Consider the following 24,553-nt stretch of genomic DNA (forward strand, 5'->3'; position numbering starts at 1 on the left):
TCAAACTGCAAGTTGATACTTTTCTACTGTACAAGGGAGAGTTGAAACGTTGAACAATCACACGTTGTGCTCTGAGAAAGTGTGTACGTGTTGGGAAGCATCTAACTTCCTGATGTGCCATATTAGGTGATGAATTGTATACTGAAATTCAATAGGTAGATTGTAAACCAAGCCATCATAGGATGGGGCGGTAGGTTAGGGTATAAAATAGAATGCAAATTTTGCTCTGGGTTCCTCCCATCTGCCAGGGTAGGAACCCATTTCTGCAGAAATGCTACAATAAAACTGTTTTCCTTGGATCAATATCGAATCTTTGGTGGTCTTTCAAGCCCCCACCCCACAATTTTGGCGAGCCAGCCAGGAGCTTCAACGGTGGTCTTCCGGAAGCCGGGGACTAGGTGAGTAGTGGCCATGACCTCCCGTTGAGAGGTGCCTCCTCCCCAAATTCTGGTCGGCTCCAGAGGCGACTGGAAATCCAGACGATCCTCGGAAACAGCGTTTTGCTGGCTGATAGTCTGGGACTATCGAAAAGAGAATAGAGGAAAGCCTGAGTTGGGGACGCCCACACATCCACTACCTCGGAGGTCTGGAGTGATCAGGTAAAACTTGTTTCTTTCATTTGAAAAAGATTAGAGGAGGGAATCCTTAAACTCTCAGGAGAGAATCCAGCGCTTGCTGGAGGATCGGACTGGTGAGTCGAGTAAGGAAGTGATGGGAAAGGGACAGAGTAAGGGATTGGGGGATCCAGGAAGGGATTATCCGGAGTTAGAAACTGAATCAGATGGCAGGAAACCAATACCCACAGATTCGCCTTTGGGACAACTGCTCCAGCAGTGGTTCTCCCCGAATCTGAAACACTTTACGAAGGAGCTGGAGAAGAAACATATGATCTACCTTAGTAGAAACCGGTGGCTAAAATACCCTCTAATTGAACCTAAATTCCCATACCACTGGGCTGCGGACGGGGAGACCAGTATTTATTGGATAAATCAATTAAAAGAATACATAATTGGACATAAGATGAATTCACAATTACCACATATTGAGGTGTGGTTTCATGTAAATTTTGAGGGTCCTGACCCACCGGCGGGACAATATTGCGCAAAGCAGAACGAAGAGGGATCGGATGAATATTTGTATAAGACACATCCGTTGCCCCCTCCAATTCTGCAGGCTCCGGTAGTGCCTAACGTGCCGGTAGACCAAGTAGCGGCGATTCCTCTGCCGCCATCACCCCCTCCCTCTCAGCAGCCGCCCCTGTATAGACCGCTGCTGAGAGAACTGCGTCAACTTGAACAAAATGTAAAAAAACTTGCCTTTTCCGGAACAACCTCAGGCATCTGCCTTTCCCCTCCGTGAAGTCCCGAACAGAGTAAATGCCCAGGGAAACGCGGTTTCAATGTATGCGGTGTTTCCAATTAAGGCAAGTGAACTACGGGACTTAAAAAAGACCCTTCCAAGACTTCACGAAAATGCCAATAATGTGTCAGAACAGTTAGAGTTGTTTTTGGGACCAAATGATTACACGTATCCGGAATTGATGTATGTTTTGGGACATCTATTCACCCCAGAAGAAAGGGATTTGATTAGACAAGGGGCAATAGAAGTCTGGCGCAGATCACAACTGGGGAATGATAATGCGGTTGCTGGAGATGTGAAATTCCCATTGGCCACTCCTGATTGGGACATACAAAATGAGGAGCATAGACGGAATATGCGGGACCTTAAAACAATGATATTAAATGGCATCAAAATTGCTGTGCCACAGGGGAGGAATTTAACCAAAGCCTTTGAAGTAACACAAGGCAAAGATGAATCCCCTGGTGACTATTGTACAAAGTTGAGGGAAAGTCTGGTAAAATACTCTGGAGTAGACCCAAGCACACCTGCGTTTGAATCCATGCTGAAAATGCAGTTTGTGACTGGGGCCTGGCCAGATATTCAGAAGAAAATTCAAAAATTAGATAATTGGGGCGCAGTTGGAATGACAGATCTCCTGAAAACCGCTCAACAAGTATTTGTTAACAGGGATACTGTGAAAACCAGACAGAAATCTCAAATGATGTTGGCTACAATGCAGGCTGCAGCAAAGAATGAGGTGAAGAAAAGCGTGGATTGTGTAAGGGGAGCAATGGGAGGCCAGGGTGAGAGAAGGCGAGGTGGAATGCAAGGAGGTTTCAGAGGAAGAGGAAGAGGTTTCAGAGGGATGGGAATGAGACAACCTGGAATGGATAGAAGCTGCTTTAGGTGTGGGAAGGAAGGACACTTTGCGCGCGAGTGTCCTACCAACCAAAGGGAGAGGAGTTATGCAGTGTATGATGATTAGGGATGTTCCGGCTCCTTTAAGAGGACCTGCGGGGAGCCATTGGTAAACATTTCAGTGGGTCCTAACCATCAGGAATGGCCGTTCCTGATAGACACCGGCGCAAGCCGGACTTCTGTGTGTGACCCGATAGAGGGTGCACATAGATCAAGGAAAGTGATAAAAGTAGTGGGGGTGAGTGGAAAATCACAGGATGTGAGGGTGTTTGAACAAATCAGACTGGAAATGAATGAAGTGGTGACTGAGGCTGAAGTGTTGTATATTCCTGATTCTGGAGTGAATTTGCTAGGAAGAGATCTGCTGCCTGCGTTTGGTATCCAGCTGTGGGATACGGGAAGGGAGTAAGGATGTGGAAGATGACTGTGGAAGATGAGAGGGCAATTTCGGATGAGGTTTGGGCAGGAGAAGAGAAGGTAGGGCGAATGAACATTCAGCCAATCAAGATTCAAGTGCAGCCTGGGGTGACAAAGCTTTGGACATCACAATATCCAATGAGTAGAAGGGGGAGAGAGAGGTTGAAGCCTGTGATTGATAAATTGTTGAAACAGGGCATGTTGGAGCCTACTATGTCACCTTTTAATTCTCCAATACTTGCTGTGTTGAAGAAGGATGGGAAACATAGATTGGTTTTGGACTTGAGGAGGATCAATAGCATAGTGGTTCCCAGATTCCCGGTGGTTCCCGACCCCTATACTATCTTGGGATGAATCCCTCCTAAAGACAAATGGTTTACTGTGATAGATCTGAAGGATGCTTTCTGGGCATGCCCCTTGAGGAAAGAAGTAGAGACCTGTTTGCATTTGAATGGAATGATCCTGAGAGTGGAAGGAAACAGCAACTAAGGTGGACAGTACTTCCCCAGGGATATACTGAGAGCCCTTTGTTGTTTGGACAGGCTTTGGAAAAGAAGTTAGTGTCTTTTGAGAAAGGGAAAGGGATCACGTTGATTCAGTATGTGGATGATTTGTTGCTGACTGGGGAGAAAGAGAAAGAGGTCAAAGCAGCATCTGTGGCTTTGTTAAATTGGCTGAAGGAGCAAGGACTGACAGTTTCAAGGGAAAAGATCCAATTTGTGGAAAGGAAGGTGAAATATTTGGGGCATTATATTCAGCAGGGGGTGAGGTCCCTGGATCCTGAGAGGGTGAAAGGGATCATGAGCTTGGCTCCTCCCAGAAATAAGACAGAAGTCAGGAAAGCCCTTGGATTGCTGGGGTATTGCAGAGTCTGGGTGGACCAATACACTGTGTTAGCCCAATTCCTGCACAGGAAGTTGGTAGGGAAAGGAGAGAGTATAGAATGGTTAGAGGGAGATGATGAGAAGTGGGAGGATTTAAAGAAGGCACTGTCATCTGCACCGGTTTTGGCCTTGCCCAATTGGAAGCTCTCATTTCATCTGTATGTGTCAGCAGCCCAGGGAACGGCACTAGGAGTGTTGGCACAGAAGAGAGGGGGGCAGTACCAGCCCATCGCCTTTCTGAGCAAAACTCTGGAGCCGGTAGTAAGGGGGTGGCCAATCTGTGTGCAGGCTGTGGCGGCTACAGCTATGTTGGTAGTAGAGAGCAAGAAATTAACCTTTGGAGGGGCCCTGGTGGTGCATTCTCCTCATCAGGTTACTTCTGTGCTAAGTCAGTTGGCAACAACTTGGATGACAGAAGGACGGATTCTCAAATATGAGACCATTTTGAGAACCAGTCCTGATGTAGTGATTGGGACAGATAGGAATCTGAACCCAGCTGAATTTTTAGAAGGAAGAAGGCAGGAATGGGAGGCTGAAGACCATGATTGTTTGTTGCAAGTAGATTTGATGACAAAGGTGAGGGAGGATCTGGAAGAGACTCCTTTGAAAGATGGGGAGAGATGGTTTGTGGATGGATCAAGTAGGGTTGAAGAAGGAAAAAGGAAGTCAGGATTTGCAGTTGTGACAGGAGAAGGGGAGGTCATAGAAAAAGGCTCCCTTCCTTCTTCATGGTCTGCACAAAAGTGCGAGTTGTTTGCTTTGAAGAGAGCCTTGGAATTGGCTGAAGGAATTGATGTGACAATTTGGACTGATTCCAAATACGCCTGGGGTGTGGTCCATACCTTTGGTAAGATCTGGCAGGAGAGGGGTTTTATCAGGACTGATGGGAAACAAGTTGAACAATTACAGCTTGTGGAACAGGTTCTGGAGGCCCTGCAACTGCCAAATCAAGTGTCAATAGTACATGTGAATGCTCATCAGAAAGGGAATACCCCAGAGGTAGTTGGAAACAGGTGGGCAGACAAATGGGCAAAAGAAGCGGCAGGGGAGGTGGAACTGGTAATGGTATCAATTCCCTTGTTGGAAGTAGAAGAGGATGAGAATTGGAAGCCAGAGGGGAAAGAGAAAGACGAGTTGGAAGGAGAAGGGTGCATACTAACAGAGGATGGGTGGAAAACATCAGAAGGGGTGAAAGTCGTCCCCAGGGATGTAATGAGGGGAATTCTAGAAAAAGTACACGAAGGGGGACACTGGGGAACAGAGGCATTGGTGATGGTTGTAAAACCACATTTCTGGAGCCCCAAAATGTGGACATTAGCTCAGAGCATTTGCTGGAAGTGCTTGATCTGCCTTAAGGTAAACAAAAAGGCAGCAAGGAAGAACGAAATGGGGGGAAGGCCTTTGGTTAGTTGGCCGTTTCAAAGGACTCAGATCGATTTCACAGAGCTCCCAGAAAAGTGGGGATGGAAGTACTTATTGGTGGTTAAAGATCAATTAACAGGATGGGTAGAGGCATATCCCACCAGAAGGGCAACAGTCCCCACGGTAACCAAGATCTTGTTAGAACAAATTATCCCCAGATATGGCATGATGGAAGCAATTGATTCGGATAGAGGAACACACTTTACACACTTTGCAGTCAGTGATGGCTGCGATTGGGGTGAAATGGGATTTGCACACCCCTTGGCATCCGGAGTCCAGTGGTCGGGTGGAGAGAGCTAATGGCGAGTTGAAGAAACACTTGACCAAGCTCCAATTGGAAAATGGATTGCCTTGGACAAAGAATCTGCCCCTGGCACTCCTTAGAATTAGAACATGCCCAAGGAAAGACACAGGGGTCTCTCCTTTTGAAATGTTAACGGGGCGACCCTATCTGGTCAGATTGGGAAATCCTATACCTGAATTTAAAGATTTGTTTCTGAGAAAATATTTGCAGACACTGTCCAGGTCTTTGTTTTCTCTTCATAAACAGGGATTGTTGGCCCAACGACCACCACTTGCGGGAAGCCAACACCCCTATGAAGTTGGAGATTGGATCCTAGTAAAGACTTGGAGAAGTGAGAAGCTGCAACCTAGCTGGGAAGGCCCGTACCAGGTGCTGTTGACAACTGAATCTGCAGTTCGCACTCGAGAAGGAGGCTGGACGCATTACAGCAGAGTCAAGAAGGCACCAGATCCAAATTCTACATGGAGGGCAGTTCCAGTGGACGGTCAGCCGCTGAAGCTCACCTTAAAAAGATGAAGAAGATTGGACCCTGGACTGAGCTAACCACCTTGACGATAGTACTGATGATTGCATCAGGAGGACAGACTCAATATATTGGACCAGCTGGAGACTTGGGAACAGATTTATGGGATGACAATACATATATGAAGGATTTGAAGAAGGTATCACAAGCATTGAACATAACTAACTGCTGGATGTGCATGCACATGCCAGGGAAGACAGGGGAGGGTTTAACATTGCATGCAATCCCACTAAGTCAACAGGATTTGAAACCAACGGGAAATGAAATTGAGAAGGCTCCTATGGAAAGAAACATAACCAGGAAGGTATTTGTCCATTTGAGAGAAAAAGCATATGCGTGTTTCAGGAGAAATGTATCCAAAGGAGTGGATTTGGGTGATTGGGAAAAAAGCAACAAAACTTTTGATATGCCTTCATCCTGTAGTAACCACAGTTATGCTAACACTTATCAGACATTGAGTTATTTTAATCAGAACCAATACCAGATATGTATGTATTTTGAAGATATAATCAATTGGACTCGGACTTCGAATCAAACATACGCCATGGAAAATTTTAGGTGGTGTGTGGGAAACATGCGTATAGAGAAATGCCACCATATTGGAGTGGGATTTGTACCATGGGATACGTGATACCAGTAATATATAAATTGAATACCTTACCCCAGGGACGGATTCGGAACAAAAGAGAAATCAGTTCAGAACTAACGCTGGGGAGAAGGTTGAAAACACAGATAGCACGGGGAGTGCTGGCACCATTGGGAGTAGCCATGAATTATAGAGATTTACATATCCTGAATAACTTTACAGTAGCCATGTTTAATGATACTATCAAGACAATCAAAATGCTCAACACGGAACTTTCTGAAGTTAGAAAAGTGGCTTTGCAAAATAGATATGCATTAGACATTGTATTAGCTGCAAAAGGGTGTGTGTGTGCTTTGATTCATTCGCATTGCTGTGTATATATATCCATGATTTCCAACCCAATATTACAAAAACAGTGCAAATGATGGAGGAACGCATTCGTTCTAATCCATTATTACAAGGAGGTGATTCCTCATTGGCAGATCTGTGGGGGGCATTATGGTCTTGGCTTCCCAGCACTGCTTGGTTGAGATCTACAATCATGGGAATTATATTAATTATTATATGCTGTGCGATGTTGTGTTGTTGTGTTCAGTGTCTCCCTGGTGTAATAGCAATGTGTGGAAGATTGGGGAAAACTGTAGGTTCAAGATTTGGGAAGCAGGAGGAAGAACCTCTGATGATGTTTCAGAAGGAGATGGCTCTGAAAGAGGCTGGGGATCTGTTGCTTGAGTTTGAGTCAAGAGTGTAAGAAGAAAAGGGGGGAATTGTAAGAGGAGAACATGAATAAAATCCATTGTGTATTGTGTAACTGTGACTCAAACCTCAAACTGCAAGTTGATACTTTTCTACTGTACAAGGGAGAGTTGAAACATTGAACAATCACACGTTGTGCTCTGAGAAAGTGTGTACGTGTTGGGAAGCATCTAACTTCCTGATGTGCCATATTAGGTGATGAATTGTATACTGAAATTCAATAGGTAGATTGTAAACCATGCCATCATAGGATGGGGCGGTAGGTTAGGGTATAAAATAGAATGCAAATTTTGCTCTGGGTTCCTCCCATCTGCCAGGGTAGGAACCCATTTCTGCAGAAATGCTACAATAAAACTGTTTTCCTTGGATCAATATCGTATCTTTGGTGGTCTTTCAAGCCCCCACCCCACACTTTCTAAAAATTCCAGAAGTTAATAGCATATCAATCCTGCCTCAATGCTAAGAAAAGTCCATAATATCCATGAAATCACCTGAAATCCTACTTAATTCAAAACAGACTTCCACAGTGTCTTTACTACAAATTGGCAAAATATTATTTTCATTAGCCTGGCTAGTTACTCACAATTAAATTAATCTCTTGTTCAAATGATAGTTATTTAACTTTTTGATAACTGTCCTTGGAGAACATTTCAGCTATTAACAGTTACTGCAGAATGCCAGTTAATAAAAGAAGTGAAGCATTAGCACTAGTGCACTATCAGTAGCCAGGCTCAATTCACGTCACTGATTCAATATATTTATTAAAACAACCTGCTACTGCTTTTAAAACTTGAAAACTTCCCTTTAATATTAAAGAGATTTTTTTAAAAAAATAAAAGTACAAACTAAAAATATAAAGAAAAAAAGAGGGCAGGAGGAAGTCTATCTTATATTTTATACTTCTCAATGATCATTAGTTTACCAATTAAGTCACTATTCTAACATGAACAATACAAATTACAATTTAAAATTACTATTATTATAAGATATCACAGAATCTCTGCCACAGTAACACTATAGTGCACTTTTTGACTTTCCCCAAACAGATAAATCACACTTTTCTGACAACATTCCTTGACGTATAGAATAATATCATTTTCCACTTTCTTAATATAATTCTTTTTGCCGCCCCATGCTCAATATAATCACAATTCCTGATAATCAAATTTTAAAACTCTTGTATATCATTACATAACTCCTTTAAAATTTACAGATTTTCCCATAAAACTACTGCTAAACTTTAATATACAATCCTTAAAAATACTACTTGTCCTTATCACATCTATCAGTATACCCTCATTTTTATACCTCCAGCATAGAAAAACATAACCATCCTTTCAAATACATTCTTTGGGGAACCCAGTAAACCTAAATACAATTTTTGATTAATTAAACCTTAACCTACAATCTGTTGTTACCATTTTAATATTTTTAAAAGTGCCAATCTTACAATTCTGGGAGGGAACAACAACGTAAAGATGCACATGTAAAATAACAAATTAGCAAAAGAACAAAAATATGGAGGAGGCCCCTGCACCAATCTGCTGGAATTGAAAGCTCATTGAAAAGGGTGGTGGTATTTGTCGGCTGCGGCGGCGGTGCGGCCGCGATCCCTGCCCGCTACTGGGGCTCCGATCCGGCGGTGCGGGTAGGCTGCCCTGGGGGCAGCTGAGGTGGGGGATCGGAGGGGTGGGGGTGTTGCAGACCCCTCCCCGGCAGAACCCCTTCCCAGGGCGGGCGGCGGCCGAATGGCCGACAAAGAGCTGGCAGCCGGGTAAGAATGCGCGGGGAGGAAGTGGAGAAGTTTTTCAAAGGAGAAAGTTTTCTTGGTTCCTAGGACTCTAAGACATATTTAACAAAATTCCTGAAAAGTATGATTTTCTGAATGATACCTTCTAGAAGAGGAAAAAAGCGGCAGTTTGATGGTGCTGAAAGGAAAGCTTACCCTCTTTTCCTACGGAATAAATAAGTGGATATTAAGAAACCTATTTCTTTTAGGTGAAAACTGGTTTTAAGCAATGAGTGGGAAGAGAGAGGACTAAAAAAAAATATTTGTATGTTAAGACTTTGTTGGAGGAGATGCCTTAAGGATTTGAAGACTAAAATATATTGCAATAAGATTTTAAGAAATAGATTTGGACTTTCTTTTTCTTTGATTGATACTACCCCAGGAGGAGAAAGTGAGAACTCTGCCTTGGTTTGGACTGATTGATAACTTTGGGACTGTTTTATTTTTTCTTTGGAATATTCTGGTTGTTGTAAGAAGAAAGAAGGGGAAAAGAAAAGATTTATAATGGCTCTTTCTATTGAGGAACTGAGAAAAGATTATGAACAAGCAAAAAAAAATGGTAAATCTGGTCTGAAAGAAGCCTTCCTTTTTTTAGAAATGGCACTTATTAATTATCAACAAACATTACAACAGATGAAGACAGCAGAAGAAGAAGAAGGAGAGGAAGCCATTTTTAATAAATTTCAGAACTCGACCAAGAAAGAAGGAAGAGTGAAAGGAAGAGAAATAAAGGACTTAAGATTTAAAAAACACTTAAGAAAGGGAAAAATAAGGTGCAAAATCAATATAATGATAGTAAACAAAAGGGAAAAGGAACACGACAGAGAAGGGAAGCCAGTGGGGCAGAGGCTGGAAGAAGGTGGGGTAGAAAGGTTTGCTGGGAGAAGAAAGAAAGGGAAAAGGTGGAGAAAAGCTACAAAGTTTTGAAATTAAATGGGAAAAAAAGGAATTTTTTTAGGGATAAAGGATAAAATATAATTTTTCAAAAAGATTTTGCAAGGTACATAAGATGATATTGTAGTATGGTATTAGAAATAGAAAACTTAAACGGTTTAAGAGTTGATAAGAGATTAAAATGTTGAAATGTTTAATAATGATTGGTTTTAAAATTTAATAATATGATGGGAGGTTTAGAATATTGAGTTTTAATTAAAGAGTTTAATAAGATTATGGTATTGATGTTATTATAAAATTTCTACTATAGTATTTGTTTTTAATATTTAGATTTATTGTTTAACTATATATTTAATTACTTTGGATGTACTATTTAGATAGAATGTACCAAGCAAAATCGGATTGGGTATTGGGCGTTATTTTAAAGGTTAATTTGATTAATTTAGGGGGAGATAGAAAGGCATCATACTCTGATTAGTGATTTCAGGAGAAACTTCTTTTTTTTTTTTTATAAGGAGCGAGACAAAGGGACAATAAAGAATGGACAAAAGATACAAATATAATGACTCAAATTAAGATGATTAATTAAGATAGAATTAAGAAGAGTGAAATATGTGGAGAAGTTAATATAGAAAGCTTAGAATGGTAAATAAAATAAGTAATGATATGTAAGATGAGCATGAATATAATTGAAGTCCATGAAGAGAGAGATACCTGGGTCCAAGTTACTTTCCAAAAGATTTTTTTATGTTTTATGTGTTGTGTGTATATGGTTTTTTTTTTTGGGGGGAGAATTAATAAAACCTTGCAGAAATATAGAATGAGAATAATGGTAACTAAGTCAGAAAGAAATAGATGAAATAATAATAATGAAATTGAATAAGAGTAAAGAGAAGTAAAGAGAAATTGGACAAGAGGTTTTTGTATGTTTATATGGAAATGGTTTAAAACAGAATTATAGTTTATCTGACTTGTTAAATTTATAATGGAAAAAGGTTTAAACATGTAATGGATAATGATTTGTGTGTTTTGAAAACTAATAAAACTTGTTTTAAAAAAGAAAAGAAAAAGGGTTTCCCCACTCCTTCTAAATCAAAAGGAGGAGGGTACCTTTTGAGCTAGAAATAAGATGCCTTTATTTGTTTGTTTGTTTATTATTTATTTATTTATACTTTTTGATATGTTGCATGCTGACAATTTCTGGGAAATGGTTACTTTTTATAGACAATTTTTTAGACTAAAAAGTGAATTTTAAGAACTTGTCCTCTTAAATTCTTATGCAATGAAACAGGTGCACCTGAAAGGATAGTTCGTTATTTTTTATTCAAAGGTTTTTTTGTACAAGTAGTTTCAATTTATGACAATTGAGCCCAAAATTTCTGTTGCTGAGACAGTTGTTAAATTAATTTTGCCCCATTTTACGACCTGTCTTGCCACAGTTGTTAAGTGAATCTGGCTTCCCTGTTAACTTTCAGAAGACCGCAAAAGATGATTATATAACCCAGGGTTACTGCAACTGTCAAATATGTGTCAGTTACCAAGCATCTGAATTTTGATCACATGATCATGGGGATGCTACAAGTCAGTAAGTGTGAGAAATAATCAAGTCACTTTTTTCAGTGCCATTGTAACTTCAAATGGTCAGTAAAAGAACTGTTGTCAGTCTAGGACTACTTGTATTAATATTATTGCTCCTTTTATTTGAAAGAGATCCATTTGGGGAGTTTTGTATTGCAAAAATATTGCCAAAATATTATTGGGTACAGTATGCATATAATACGGTATATGTATTAATACAGGGGATAACAGCATTTATTAATCTGCCTTAGGCAGCCAAATATACTACAGCCAGTACATGATATATGCCATTGGAACTCAATTGCTGATATTTTGTGAGTAAACTGGATCTCAGTTTATTCCAACAGAAGTATTTTGACATTAGAATTATAGCGAAGGTTAATTCAAAGTAACCCAAAGCCCGTATTTATTGGAAGTGTGTTTTTTGAATGTCAAAAGCATTGACGGAGTGAATTCAGTTTGAATTTCAGAGAGGTATTCATAACAAAAAAGTTGAAACACAAAACAATGGAAAGTCTTGGGAATCTTAACCTGAGCTTATATATTCACACTTGTGTCATAAAATAAGTGCATCAGGTGGCACAATATGTTTTCAATTGATACAAAGTTGGGCACATGCCTCTTGCACACTAAGAATATTTCTATTAAGTTCCTGTTATCGAATGAAAAGACAATCCAAGCTTCTTAGAACACGAGCGCCCTGTATCTTTCGAACCCAATGAAACATGCGCATTCCTGCAACCTAAGATCGAGGTCTGGGAGTGAGGCAACTAGTATTATGGGGTCAATTTGATTGCCACGAGAAGAGACTGCAATCTCTTCTATTTTATAGCTCTATGCTCTTTCACTCAATTAATACCACATCCGGCTACAATTTGAACAAGTTTTCCAAAGTACGACAGGTTATCATAGAGATGATATGGCCTAGAGGGCCCAGAATGCCGCCGCCCCCCTCTTTTGGGTACTTTTAACCGGAAGTTAAATATACTAATATATTAGCCTCAGATCGATAGAGTTCTTCATGGTTATAAATTGTGGAACACCGGAAGTGGCTGAACGAATGGTCTTTTCTAAGCAGGTTTAATCGGAAACGGAAGGAGCAGGCGGAAGTAGTGGCACGTGAAGAAGAGCTGGGGTAGACAAGTTGTTTGGCTCGGCAGTTATTCCGTTTTTTTGTTTTGTTTTTTAAGGGAGAAAAGGCTCTCCTGTCATCTCCATCGTCCCGGGCTTCTTAAGGTGAGCGGGGTCGCAATAGAAATTTGGAATAGAGCGTGAATCGCGCGCGGGTGAGGAAGAGGAGGGACTCCCGTGTCCTTCCTCCTCCCAGGCGGGGATCACAGTGGGGCAGTCACACCCCAGTGTAATGCCGAGAGGAAAATTTGGAAGAAATTAAGAAATTGCTGGTATTACAATACAATACAGTTGAGTAAAGCACTTTACGTGGTGCTCCTGTTACTAACGTGCTTTGCCGAAAGTCTCTTAATGGGATTACCTTCTTTAAATGGCTGTGGCAATTGAAATGAAGCAGTCAAAGAAATTTTTCATGTTGTTGCTCGAACATAAAACTGGTAATGCTTTTATTCAGTGTTTTTGCGGAGTAGATTTTTTAGAAATTGTTTTAGAAATATCTGTTCATTATATTTTAGAAGAGAATACAATCAGGTTGTGACCAAGATTTGCTTTTGTTATTCTCTGAAAATTCAACAAGTGTGTGTGTGTAAGGATACACACACACATATCCTTAGGTTGGTCTCCCCTTCCCATCCCCAAAAGTGTATAACTACCAGTATAATAATCATGTTTGCCTTTTTGAATTAGAAGATTCTGAAGAGTTATTGTGGATTAATGTATGGTGTTTTTAATTTTTTGGAGAAACTAGGATATGTGAATGTGCTATATCTTATTTTTCAGGTCAGCCTATTGGAAGATGGATATTCGACCAAACCATACACTTTATATCAATAATGTGAATGATAAAATTAAAAAAGAAGGTATGAAATAAATGATTCCTAATTGAATCCTAATGAATTAGGACATATGCCAATTCTTATTCCTTTCTTTCTCAGCCATGAATTGGTCTTTAGCAAATTGTAGTTTGAAAAGAAAATTAATTTCTCCAGGTCACAAATCTACAGTTACTTTAACTTGGAGCATAACTGGACTTAGATTAGGCTGTGATCCTTTTCTCTGAGAATGTATGGGGGAAAAGGCCTGTCATATACTGCAGAGGTCTAATTGCCCTGTGCCCACCTAGATGTTTATGAGAGAGAGATGAATGATATAGGATATATGTTGCCTGTACCACAGCACTTGGTATCCAGAAACGTGCTTCTGCTGACTGAAGAAAATGCTGATTAATCAAGATAATAGTATTTGATACTTTTATGTTTCCAGAACATATGTATAAATAAAGGTTAAGAGATTTCATTAATCTATGACCTACTTTAAACCATTGTTACCTCTTTCTTAAAAACAAAGGCACATTGTGAATTGCTTTTACTGAGTCAGAAAATCACTGTTTCTGGCCCAGTATTGTAAGGATTATTGATAGGAATTATCTTGGTTTATTTTAAATTCTATGTAAAGATTTCATTTAGAAATAGGAATCTCTGCATTCAAATCATATACTCACTATAATAACAGTTAATATGATAATCTACCAATTATAAAGTTCTGAATGTTCTTTTAAGTAACTACAAATAATGCAATGTCCTATCCTTTTTTCCTCCTGACAGAACTCAAAAGATCTTTATATGCACTATTTTCTCAATTTGGTCATGTGGTGGATATTGTGGCTTTAAAAACAATGAAGATGAGAGGACAAGCCTTTATTATATTTAAAGAGCTTGGATCAGCCACCAATGCTCTGAGGCAGTTACAAGGTTTCCCATTTTATGGCAAACCAATGGTAAGTTGTTAAATATTTACCACATAACAAACAGTATAGGTATGTGGACAGTATCTTACAAAGTTCTGATTTTTCATTACATTCTTAAACTAACTTTATGAATTAACACACAATATGATAAGAAAGCCCTTTATTTACATCCTGCTAGATCTACTGTAGATGGAAAGATATTTTAATTTTCATTTCAGTGGTTAATACCAATGCTCAGAGAATATTTCTTAACTCCTACATATCCACTTATTTGGAGTAATGAAACCAACTTCTAAGCCGAACATATAGAAGTAGCTGCGTTTCAATTCATTTTCTTAAATAACATTTTGAATATAAAATATTTTATCTGTGATGCATTTTTGTATAATCAGAATTTTACAATAATTTATAATTCTACTAGCTTAGAATCCACATAGAGAACTTTCATTTTGGACTGATTAGAAACAAGTGGAACTGTATTTATGGTCTGATTATGGGGAGGGGTATCCATTCATGAATATCAGTTTCAATATAATTGTATAAGTAGAACCATTTATGTCATTTATTTGGTGAAATTACATAAATAATACAAATCATTGGAAATTTAGTCTGCTGTATTGAGGTCCACAAAATTAAGATTTCACTGTATGTTAAAAGCTGAATTTGAACAGTAGAAATCTGCAGGGAACAAACCGAAACATCAGCTGAACATATGAAAGAATTAAGTGAATTTCCTTTGATGAGTATTTATCCATGATTGAAAACTTTATTTTTTGTTAACATTTTTATTGGTTTGAGACTAGATAATGTAATAACATTATGACTTCGGAGAGAAATAGAATTTAGGTGAAAGGAGGCTTTTGGGAAACAGCCAATTTATTTCCTCTTACTGACATTCCTCAATTTTTTTTAAAAAAAGCTTTCTTCTAGGCATGGCACTGTATTTTGTTATTGGCATTACCACAAGAAAAACATTCTAAAATCCCATTTGAGCAATATATTTGCCATGTGGAAGTTGTTGAAAACAGTCCAACATGTGTTATTTTGTTGTACCAGCTTTAGGAATATTCATATGTCTGTATTCTACCTCTTTTACCCTGGACAGTCTGACAATAAATATATGTTCATCCTTCTTTTAGACTAAATCATTTTAGACTAAATCATTTATAACTCAGTCCATAGTAAAATACCGTGAAGCAGCCGTGAAAAGCAGGCATCAATTATTGAAAGGTCATCCACAATTATAAGCATACTTTTTGTATCAACTATCTCAATTGCTTGTATTAGTCTGCTTTTTTTAAGTTATTTTCAGTTGTATCTTTTATCTCTGACATTTGGCTGTAATAACGATCCATTTTACTCATTCACTGTTGGAATAATGTTGCAATTTTTGATAGTAAATTGCCCAAAATACTTCAGTGCACGCAGGCCAGGTGCAAGGGATTCTATTCATCTCTAGATCTCAGTATAGGATATACTTTAAACTTTTCAGAGAGTTAAAGAGCAGGATATCTTGTGCACTTGAATTCATATTGATTTCTCTTAGATTGCTCTTGAGCTTACCGCAAAATATTCAGTTTTCATGAAATGTTGTTTTGTGAAAATAGCGTATTCAGTATGCAAAAACAGACTCTGAAGTAATTTCTAAAATGCGTGGTACATTTGCTGATAAAGAGAAAAGAAAAGAGAAAAAGAAGACCAAATCCTTGGAACAGGCTGCAAATGCTGCCAACAAGAAGCCAAACCAGGTAAGAAACATTTTTAGCATATCTCTCATTAGACATAAGTAATACAAATAAGTTATGAAGCTCTATATGTTCATTAGAACATTCTTGACATTTTGCTAGTTTTATGTGATTTGAATGAAAGGCATGTGTTTCTCTCGGAGTGCTTCCAGATGAATAGAACAGGCTATTTAAACTGTTGAGTTTTATTCCTTGTTTACTGCCTAAATCTATATACATGCAACCCTCAGGTTTTGACAGCAATTGGGATCAAAATTTCTGTCACAAAGCAATGTGGTAGTAAAGTAGAAGGTCACATAATTGCATTGTTTAGGAAGGGCAATCTTGGCATCCCAGTTGTGCCCATATGGATCATTAAGTGAGGATCTCACATGACTGCAATGTGGAAAGAGGCAGGAGTGCCAAGCAAGCTGGCCAGCAGATAAGAGCTAGGATGGAGAGCAGATGCCACGAGTGAATGCTAGGAATTGTAGGCAGGTGGGTGCCACTGCTGGGCCAGGGCTATGACTCCTCTGCACTGTGTGCCACTATCAACTGAGACAATCCTCTCAGCAGCAATGAGGTGAAATTTTCAAGGCCGTCCCTGTGTGTGGCCAAATGCCTGGTGGTGATTGCTGGCAGATACTTGGTTGAGGGCTTTATGTGCCAGAGGGGGAGGCAGGGGGGCCTGCCCAGCATGACCAACATAGCACCTGTTTAGTAGGGCTTCAGGCAAAAAGCTGAAAGAAGGCAGTTGAAGAAGACACCAAATAGCAGTTGGACACAGCAAAAGAGAAGATCTCCAAATGCCTGAATGCTGATCACATGACTGTGGGGACACTACCATAGCCAAGGACCAGCCTTCAAGGACTAATCATAAATCCATTTTTATAATGCTGCTGTAACTTTGAATGGTTGTTAAACAAATGGATGTAACACAAAGACTACTTATCAAAACATCCCCCACAGGTAACTCATCTAATCTCCTTTAAAATACATCCCTAATACTATTAAAAATACTGATCAGTTGCCTTTTTTAATTTTATAGAAAAGACAGAAAACAGTAGGAAAAATACAAAACAACCTTCCAAACAGACAATTACTCTTCTGTCTTCTTATAGCTCAGTAAAAATCTGTGAAAACTTATAAACACTGCATGAAAGCAGTAAAATTCCCTAGTAAATTCCTGTTCCCATAAACTTACCATATTTTTCAGTGTATAAGACACACTCAAAAGTAGGTGGAAATGTCTGCGTCTTACACAATGAATGTTGCTGAACCTCGCCCACCTGCCAGCCCCCACCCTTCATCCTCTGCCTCCCAGCAATTTGCCTCCTTGCAGCAAATAGCAAACAGTCTGGTCAGCTTCAGCACAGCCTGATTTAGCACAAGCAGCTGATTGTCGGTTGGATCAGCCTCCCAACAATGAGCTGTTTCTGGCTGCAGGGATTGCCATTGCCTATTGCCGCCTCCACATGCCCCATTTTTGGCCTCTGTGCACCTCATTTTCGGCCCATTCCAATCCCCGCCACCTGTACTGTGCTGAAGCTGACCAGACTGTTGCTGAAGGAGGCAAATTGCTTGGAAGCAGAGGCAGATTCCCCCCACCCACCCAAAAGCTAGGTGCGTCTTATACTTTGGAGCGTCTTATAGTCTGAAAAATACAGTACTTCATGCTTTGTAAAATTGCTATGGCAGAAAAGATCCCTAGATGTAGTCTCTAAATGTTTTAAGACTGTAGGATTTTTGTCAATTCTTAAAATTACATTTCAGTGTTTTCCCCTTAAATCACACTATCTCCTAACTATTCTGGCCTTCTTAAAAATCTTTTTTTTTTAAATTGAGTCAGCTGTTCTGTATCTGTGTCTAAAGTTTATTCTTGTAATACAATTGTGTGATTAAAAAGAATAAAGTTTTTAAACACTATTTTTATTTTGTAATAGGGAGCAAATCAAAATTCAGCAAATGCTCAAGGAAATGCTTCACAGAATCAACAGGTAAACCTTACTGCCTTAGTACAACTAAACAATCCCATCACTATATTTGACTTTTTTGAATAACATGTAAATAAGCAGATGTATTTCTTGTGAATAAAATTGTAACCAATTGTTTGCTTCAGACTTTAATTTTGCAGTAAGGACAGGCAAAAGCAGAATCTTTATATTCAGATTTATTGTTTTAATAATTTTTTAAAAATAATGAAACCTAACCTGCTGCAAGATTCAAAAATATTTGTTATCTCCCAAGATTGAATCTAGTCTTTATATAGCCCTGCAGGCATTCATAAAAAGTAAAAAATACTGATTTCTATCTTATGTGGTATTGGAATGATATTTGTTTCCTCAGAAAAGATGATAGTAGGTGAAAGAGAACAATCGTCTATCAGTTCATCTTCTGATAAATATCATTTTGGTAACAGGCTAGGGCAGTGATGGCGAACCTTTTCCAGATGGAATACCCAAAGCGTGAGCCACCCCTGTGCATGCGCACCATCCCTCCCACCATGCATACACATGTGGGGGAGGGCGCACATGCCCCACCTCCCCATGCGTGTGCAGCAGAGGTGGGAGGTGCCCAGGCATGCGCAGTGGAACTGAACTAGGGTGATGGCTCGCGTGCTCACAGAGAAGGCGCTGCATGCCACCTGTGGAACGTGTGCCATAGGTTCGCCATCACAGGACTAGGGTCACAGCTGAAGGTATTTTCTGTGGCTAACTACAAATACATTCTCAGAATTCCAAATGTCTCCACTGGCTCCCAGATCCAGGCTTTTCACTAAATTCAGTAAAAGAAATTCAGTTAAGTCAGTGAAACTTTACAGACTCTTTAATAAAAAGGTAATTTTCCAGATTATTTTAGGCTTACTTACTTAACATTGAAACTTATGAAATATAGAAACGGCTTATATTTTTCCCAGTTCTGTCCTTTATTGTATCACTTTGTTTACCACTTCTATTACTACAGGTGCCTGATAATCCACCAAACCATATACTTTTCCTCAACAACCTACCAGAAGAGACAAATGAAATGATGTTATCAATGCTATTTAATCAGTAAGTGCATATGTTTCTCCTTCAAAGATGTTGGATGCAATACTGATATGTAATTACTTCAAAATATAGCTCACTGACATCGATTTAGTAAATTACATGGGATTGGTTGTCAACAATTTTACATAGGCTAAAGCTATGAATACACAGGACTGAGATCATGTAGTTTTTATTGTCCTTTTCTTATTTGTACCGGTAGTAGTTTCCTAGAGATGTTCAGGAATGATGTATGGACAATACAAGAAGCTGGGCTTCCTGGTTTAAGCTGAAAGGTTTATGAGTATTACACTGATTGCACATGATTTTTACGGCTGTATGACTGAAAAGTAAATGCTTAAATTCAGTGCATGCTTAAATTCAGACAAAGGATATGTACCTTGTAGGCATCTTGACTTCAGCCTACCCCAGTTTTGTTTTGGATGTTAGCTTCTGAAATTATTTGCCAGCATGGTTAAAAATGAAGTGTCATGCTCCTAAGAACACCAGCATAGGGAAGGCAACACTACTTCCTTTCAAACTGTCACTCATAATTATTTGAAGACTGGAAATTCACTGCATTGTGAGTCCTGATTTAAAGATAGGCCTCTCAGCTTTTGCTCAAACTGAACGAATCCATATTTTTGGCACTAATGTTCAACAATGTACTAATAGAGGTTACTGTCTTACTTTTACAGATGTGTTTTAATTCATTTGTCCTTTTGGTTCAAAGTGTCGATTTTGTTTGAAAAGGACTTTGACTCAAAACATTGACACATTTAGACTGTTTTAAACGGTCTGCTGAATCCAATTTTTGAATTGGTTTGGAATCTGAATATGCCACAGCAGTTGGGAGTCAGGCAGTACACAAGCTTAATAATACATAATAACTGAGTTGACTTGGCAAGCAATTCAGTTCAGATATTCCATCAAATTACAATTCAGTTGCAATTCTCTCATAGCCATATTAATTCTACCCATTTTCTTTATTTTTTTCAACTGCCTCCTCCCTCTGATTGTTGCCAATTCCATTTCATGTAATTGAAGATGACTTTTTAAAATGATTATTTAATGACAAATTATAGAATATAGAAGTGTTTGATGAGTATTGTATGTAGGACAGATTGCAGATTTGCTGAATAAATTTTTTTCAAAACTGTATATAGTATTACTGTTCACTAATTAATTATGAACTTTATCATTACAAACTTTTCTGAATTTGAACTTTCTGTATGTCAATTACATCATTTTCATTGGGTGGAAAATGTATTACTGCTTTTCCTTTTCTGGCTTGCCCAGATCAGTAGTATTCAATTATTGTTTAAGAATGAACTTCAGTTTTAAGCTATCATTTGTTAACAAAGTAAGTCTAGCTCCATGACTGGCAATGATATAAACTTATATAATATAAATATTTTTTGTTTAGGTTCCCTGGTTTTAAAGAAGTGCGCCTAGTTCCTGGCAGACATGACATTTCATTTGTGGAATTTGAAAATGAAGGACAGGCTGGAGCTGCTCGGGATGCCCTCCAAGGATTTAAAATTACCCCGTCACATGCAATGAAAATTACGTATGCCAAAAAGTGATGGCAATGAACTCAGATTTTTGAAAAAACTTGTTAATGTGCTTTTTTTCATGTGCCATGGGTTTTTTTTAGGGCAGGGGTGAGTAAGTTAAAGGATGGTTCCTTAATTTTAAGGAAACTATGTTATATAAAACTCTTGGAATTTCATCTAGTCGGCATGTTTGCATTTCTAAACATGTTCAAGGAATGCTAACGTTTCTGCTGACCACTGTTAGTTTTTGTTGATGTACATAAATTGGTTTAAGATACTGTGATATTCAGATCCTTAAAAGTTGCTTAATAAGAAATAAAACTTGTTTCTTAAGAGTTCATCTGTGATTGCTGTTTCATGTCAAAATTATTAAATTTAGCTAATTACCAGTCCAGAAATTGAAAATTCTAATCTGAAGTTGTTTACATTTCATCAGTTATGATTAGCATCTCCAAAGGTCCAAGTTCCAACATAGAAGTTTATAAGGAATGAGTTTTGCCCTAATAATACTTTCCTGCAAGGGAATTGGGGGCAGCGGGGGGCGGGGGGAGGAGAGCCATGTTCACCCTAGCAATAACTGCTGGGGAAGTAAAGGAATGAAGAAAGTGGGTGGCCTCATTTCCTTTTGTATTGATCTCTGTTTCCTGCCGACTTCATCTCTATTTATTGCTAGAATATGGCCTATGGAAATATCGCTCCTAAGCAAATGCTGCCTTTGATGAGAAAAAGTTTTCTACCCACTCCTGCCTCCAAATTTTCATTAGGAGTTAATAAGGCACAGTGGGATTGTACTTGTTCGTCACATTGACATCTATACATATGGATGGGCGTACGTTTGTAGAATTGAAAAAAAAAGTGCCTTGTATCTAAAGTTGTTCTAAAAAGTTTTTCTTTAGAGCCTACTGTAATTGATGGGATGACTTAATGCCAAATATGAAAATAAATGTAACCAGTGATGCTTAACATTGTCTAGTAATAGATAATATCTTAAATCTGGTGATGTAGTTATGTAAATATATTCATAAATGTAGAGATGGATATGAAAGACACTGTCTTCCATGTAATTTGCAAATTTCCAGGTTTCATCTAAAACATGCACTTGGTAAGGTACAGTACACTATTGTACACAATGTTCCTATACTAAGAATATTGTGTGAAGGCTTATCCAGAATCTTTTCACAATTGAAAGTAATATGCCAATAATATTGCATGCTGGGACATCTCTTTTATTTCTGAAATGGCAATCCTGCAAGATACTGTTATGAGTTATTAGCCCTAAATCACTCAACCTGGGGGGGACTGCAGTCTTGGTTTAATAACTGTTACACTATACAGGGCCTTGCTGCAATGTAATTGTAAATTTAGCCTTAGTTATGTTCTAATGCCTTATGCCAATATTTTATTTACATATTAGTAGCATGTTCATCCTGACACCAGCTTTTTAATTTAGAAGGAACGTAGGTGCACCTAGGCAACTGACTAAGCCCTAAAGGTAATACCAATTTTGTGGGAGAGTAGAGCTGCTCTCCTGCCTATGTCCTATGTCTAGAAATAGCTCCTAATATCCCTAGAATTATGCTTGAATTTGGCCAATCCCATATATTGTTGAGGTTAAAATGGGATGGCTGTATCCCTATGAAGATGATACGGTATATTTAGTAACAATTCATGCCATAGATCAAAGTCAAGTATTTTTATGACTCTTAAGCACTGATTTATGAGATATACTAAGAATAGACAACAAGGGATAATGGAGAACAACATATAGTTAAGACAACAAAATACAGTATAGAATTAGCACATGTAAATGCCTGTTGCATAAGTTATACTTTCAGATTTTGTTAAAATGAGTTCCAGACAAATTCATGTTAATTCTTAAATGGATTAATCCCCAATGAATATGTTTATAACTTTTACCAAATAAGATTTTAAACAAATATGTAAGTTGTAACCAAGGAAACAATTTTGTAGAAGCTTAACCAAAGAAAACTTAATGCAACAATTTATAGTCTTGGTTAAATATAGTCTTGGTTAAAAACTTCTCTGTTTAGCAACTGTTTGAACTTAAACGATGGTGTTGTAACGTAATTTATGACTGGTCCTTGAACTTAACAACTGTTCTCATATTCATACTATTGCCATTTGGGCACTTCGCACCCAGCATATATTTACAGCTGCAGCATCCTGCAGTCACATGATCACTACTTGTGAGATTCACAACCAGCTTCCAAAAAGTAAAATTAATGGAGAAGCCAGCAGGAAGTCACAAGTCACAGTCCCATGATGATGCGCTTAATGACTGGGTGATTTGCTTAACAATCATAGTGGATCTGACATAATTCTGGCACTGATAGGTGATGTTTCATTTAACTGTGTTGCTTAGCAACAGAGTTGCCAGTCTCAATTGCAACCTATATTGTCCCTGATAAGAACCTTTTATGTTTTGCTCAGAAGTGACCCTGCACATTTTTCCTTTCTAATAATCCTTTGCAATAATTGTTGAGTACTTTCCCCCCATATCTTCCTCCCTAGAAAAGAGGTAAAATTTACAGGCAATCAGTCTATAGGAGGCTCGAGATGCTTTTCCTGAAATAAAAGCTATTCTCCCTACTAGTGGAATGGAGTGTTCAAATATTCCTTCCTCCATTCAGCCTCCTCTGATATATTCTGTAGGGTCTTCTAATCCATGTCTGGCCAATCATATGAGACTAGTGGCCCTACTTACTGTACTTTTGAGAGCATATTAAGTTTTCAGTCACAAACTGTTAATCATAAGGAAGAGATGATGCATAAAATAACAGCAAAAGCTGCCATGCTGTTTACTTTCTCTACTTTTTCTGCTCCGTTAGGTGTCAAGGAAGCTTTTTCTGAACATAGAATTAGTAAGGAATAGCCTCACTCTGTTGATTAGATCTTTCAATTCCAGCCAATCCATTCTAACATTGTACCAAATAGTTAATACAACCAGGCATGCTTAGGAAATAAGATGGTCTCCAAGTCCAAGCCAATGCAAGCATAGCACTTCTCTGCTATTTTTAAGGGATCCTGGCTCTTTCAGGCTCCTGTGTGAGAAGCTCCTGCCAGGATTTTTGTTTTTGTGTTAAGATCACATAGAAGCCTGGATTAAAAAATAATAATATTAGGCTTATATGCAACAGAGAGGTGCTGTACTCACGTAAGTTGGAAACAATCCTTCCAAATGATTTATTTTCTATCATTTCAATGGCTAAAGCTGCTCACATCAATGACTCGGGGTGACTTAATAAAGAGTAAGCATGCATGTTGTTAGTTGCGAAGTCATGTCCAACCCTTCGCGACACCATGGACAACGTTCCTTCAGGCCTTCCTGTCTTCTACCATCCTCCGGAGTTCATTTAAGCTCACACCTACTGCTTCAGTGATTCTATCCAGCCACCTCATTTTTTGCTATCCTCTTCTTCTTTTGCCCTCAATTGTTCCCAGCATTAGGCTCTTCTCCAGTGAGTCCTTCCTTCTCATTAGGTGGCCAAAGTATTTGAGTTTCATCTTCATCTTTCATCTTTCATCTGGCCTTCTAAAGAGCAGGCAGGGTTGATCTCTAGGACTGAGTGCACATACCATCTAGTTAATCTTGGTTATGAAGATGCTGTATATCAGGGGTCCCCAACCACCGGTCCCTGGACCGGTACCGGGCTGTGGATCATTTTTTACTGGGCCGCATAGCTTGGGCGCCGCCATCTTGTTTCGACAGCGCTTCCAAGTTTTCGGTTGCTTCCGGGTTTTCGGTTGGAAAGTGCTTCTGGGTTTTCAGTTGGAAAGCAGCGTTTGGGTGCTTGCGCCTTAGTTTCGTCGAAGGGGGGGGACGGCTTCGAACGAAGAGCCGTCCTGATGGCAGTGGAGTCTCACGTTACTCAGGTACCGGTCCGTGGAAGAATAAATAATCATGAAACCGGTCCCTGGTTCAAAAAAGGTTGGGGT

General features: G+C 38.9%; 1 protein-coding gene and 1 long non-coding RNA gene across 2 annotated transcripts; both read left to right on the top strand.

Moving 5' to 3' along the window:
- Window positions 1–328: 328 nt before the first annotated feature.
- Window positions 329–7,519, top strand: LOC148133045 (uncharacterized). The gene is made up of 2 exons (XR_015746248.1): window positions 329–599; window positions 5,533–7,519. It is a non-coding gene; the product is annotated as an uncharacterized LOC148133045 (long non-coding RNA).
- A 4,979-nt stretch (window positions 7,520–12,498) lies between these two features.
- On the top strand, window positions 12,499–20,931 carry SNRPB2 (small nuclear ribonucleoprotein polypeptide B2). Its single transcript, XM_026668483.2, has 7 exons — window positions 12,499–12,648; window positions 13,324–13,403; window positions 14,148–14,320; window positions 15,898–16,038; window positions 17,958–18,011; window positions 18,979–19,067; window positions 20,467–20,931. Exons 2-7 carry the CDS (start codon window positions 13,340–13,342, stop codon window positions 20,624–20,626), a joined length of 681 nt encoding a protein of 226 aa, XP_026524268.1. The 5' UTR covers window positions 12,499–12,648; window positions 13,324–13,339; the 3' UTR covers window positions 20,627–20,931.
- Window positions 20,932–24,553: the final 3,622 nt, after the last annotated feature.

The sequence above is a fragment of the Notechis scutatus genome, chromosome 1 (assembly GCF_049901735.1).
Source record: "Notechis scutatus isolate UNSWTSFEM ecotype Mainland chromosome 1, rNotScu1.2, whole genome shotgun sequence".
Taxonomy (NCBI): Eukaryota; Metazoa; Chordata; class Lepidosauria; order Squamata; family Elapidae; genus Notechis; species Notechis scutatus.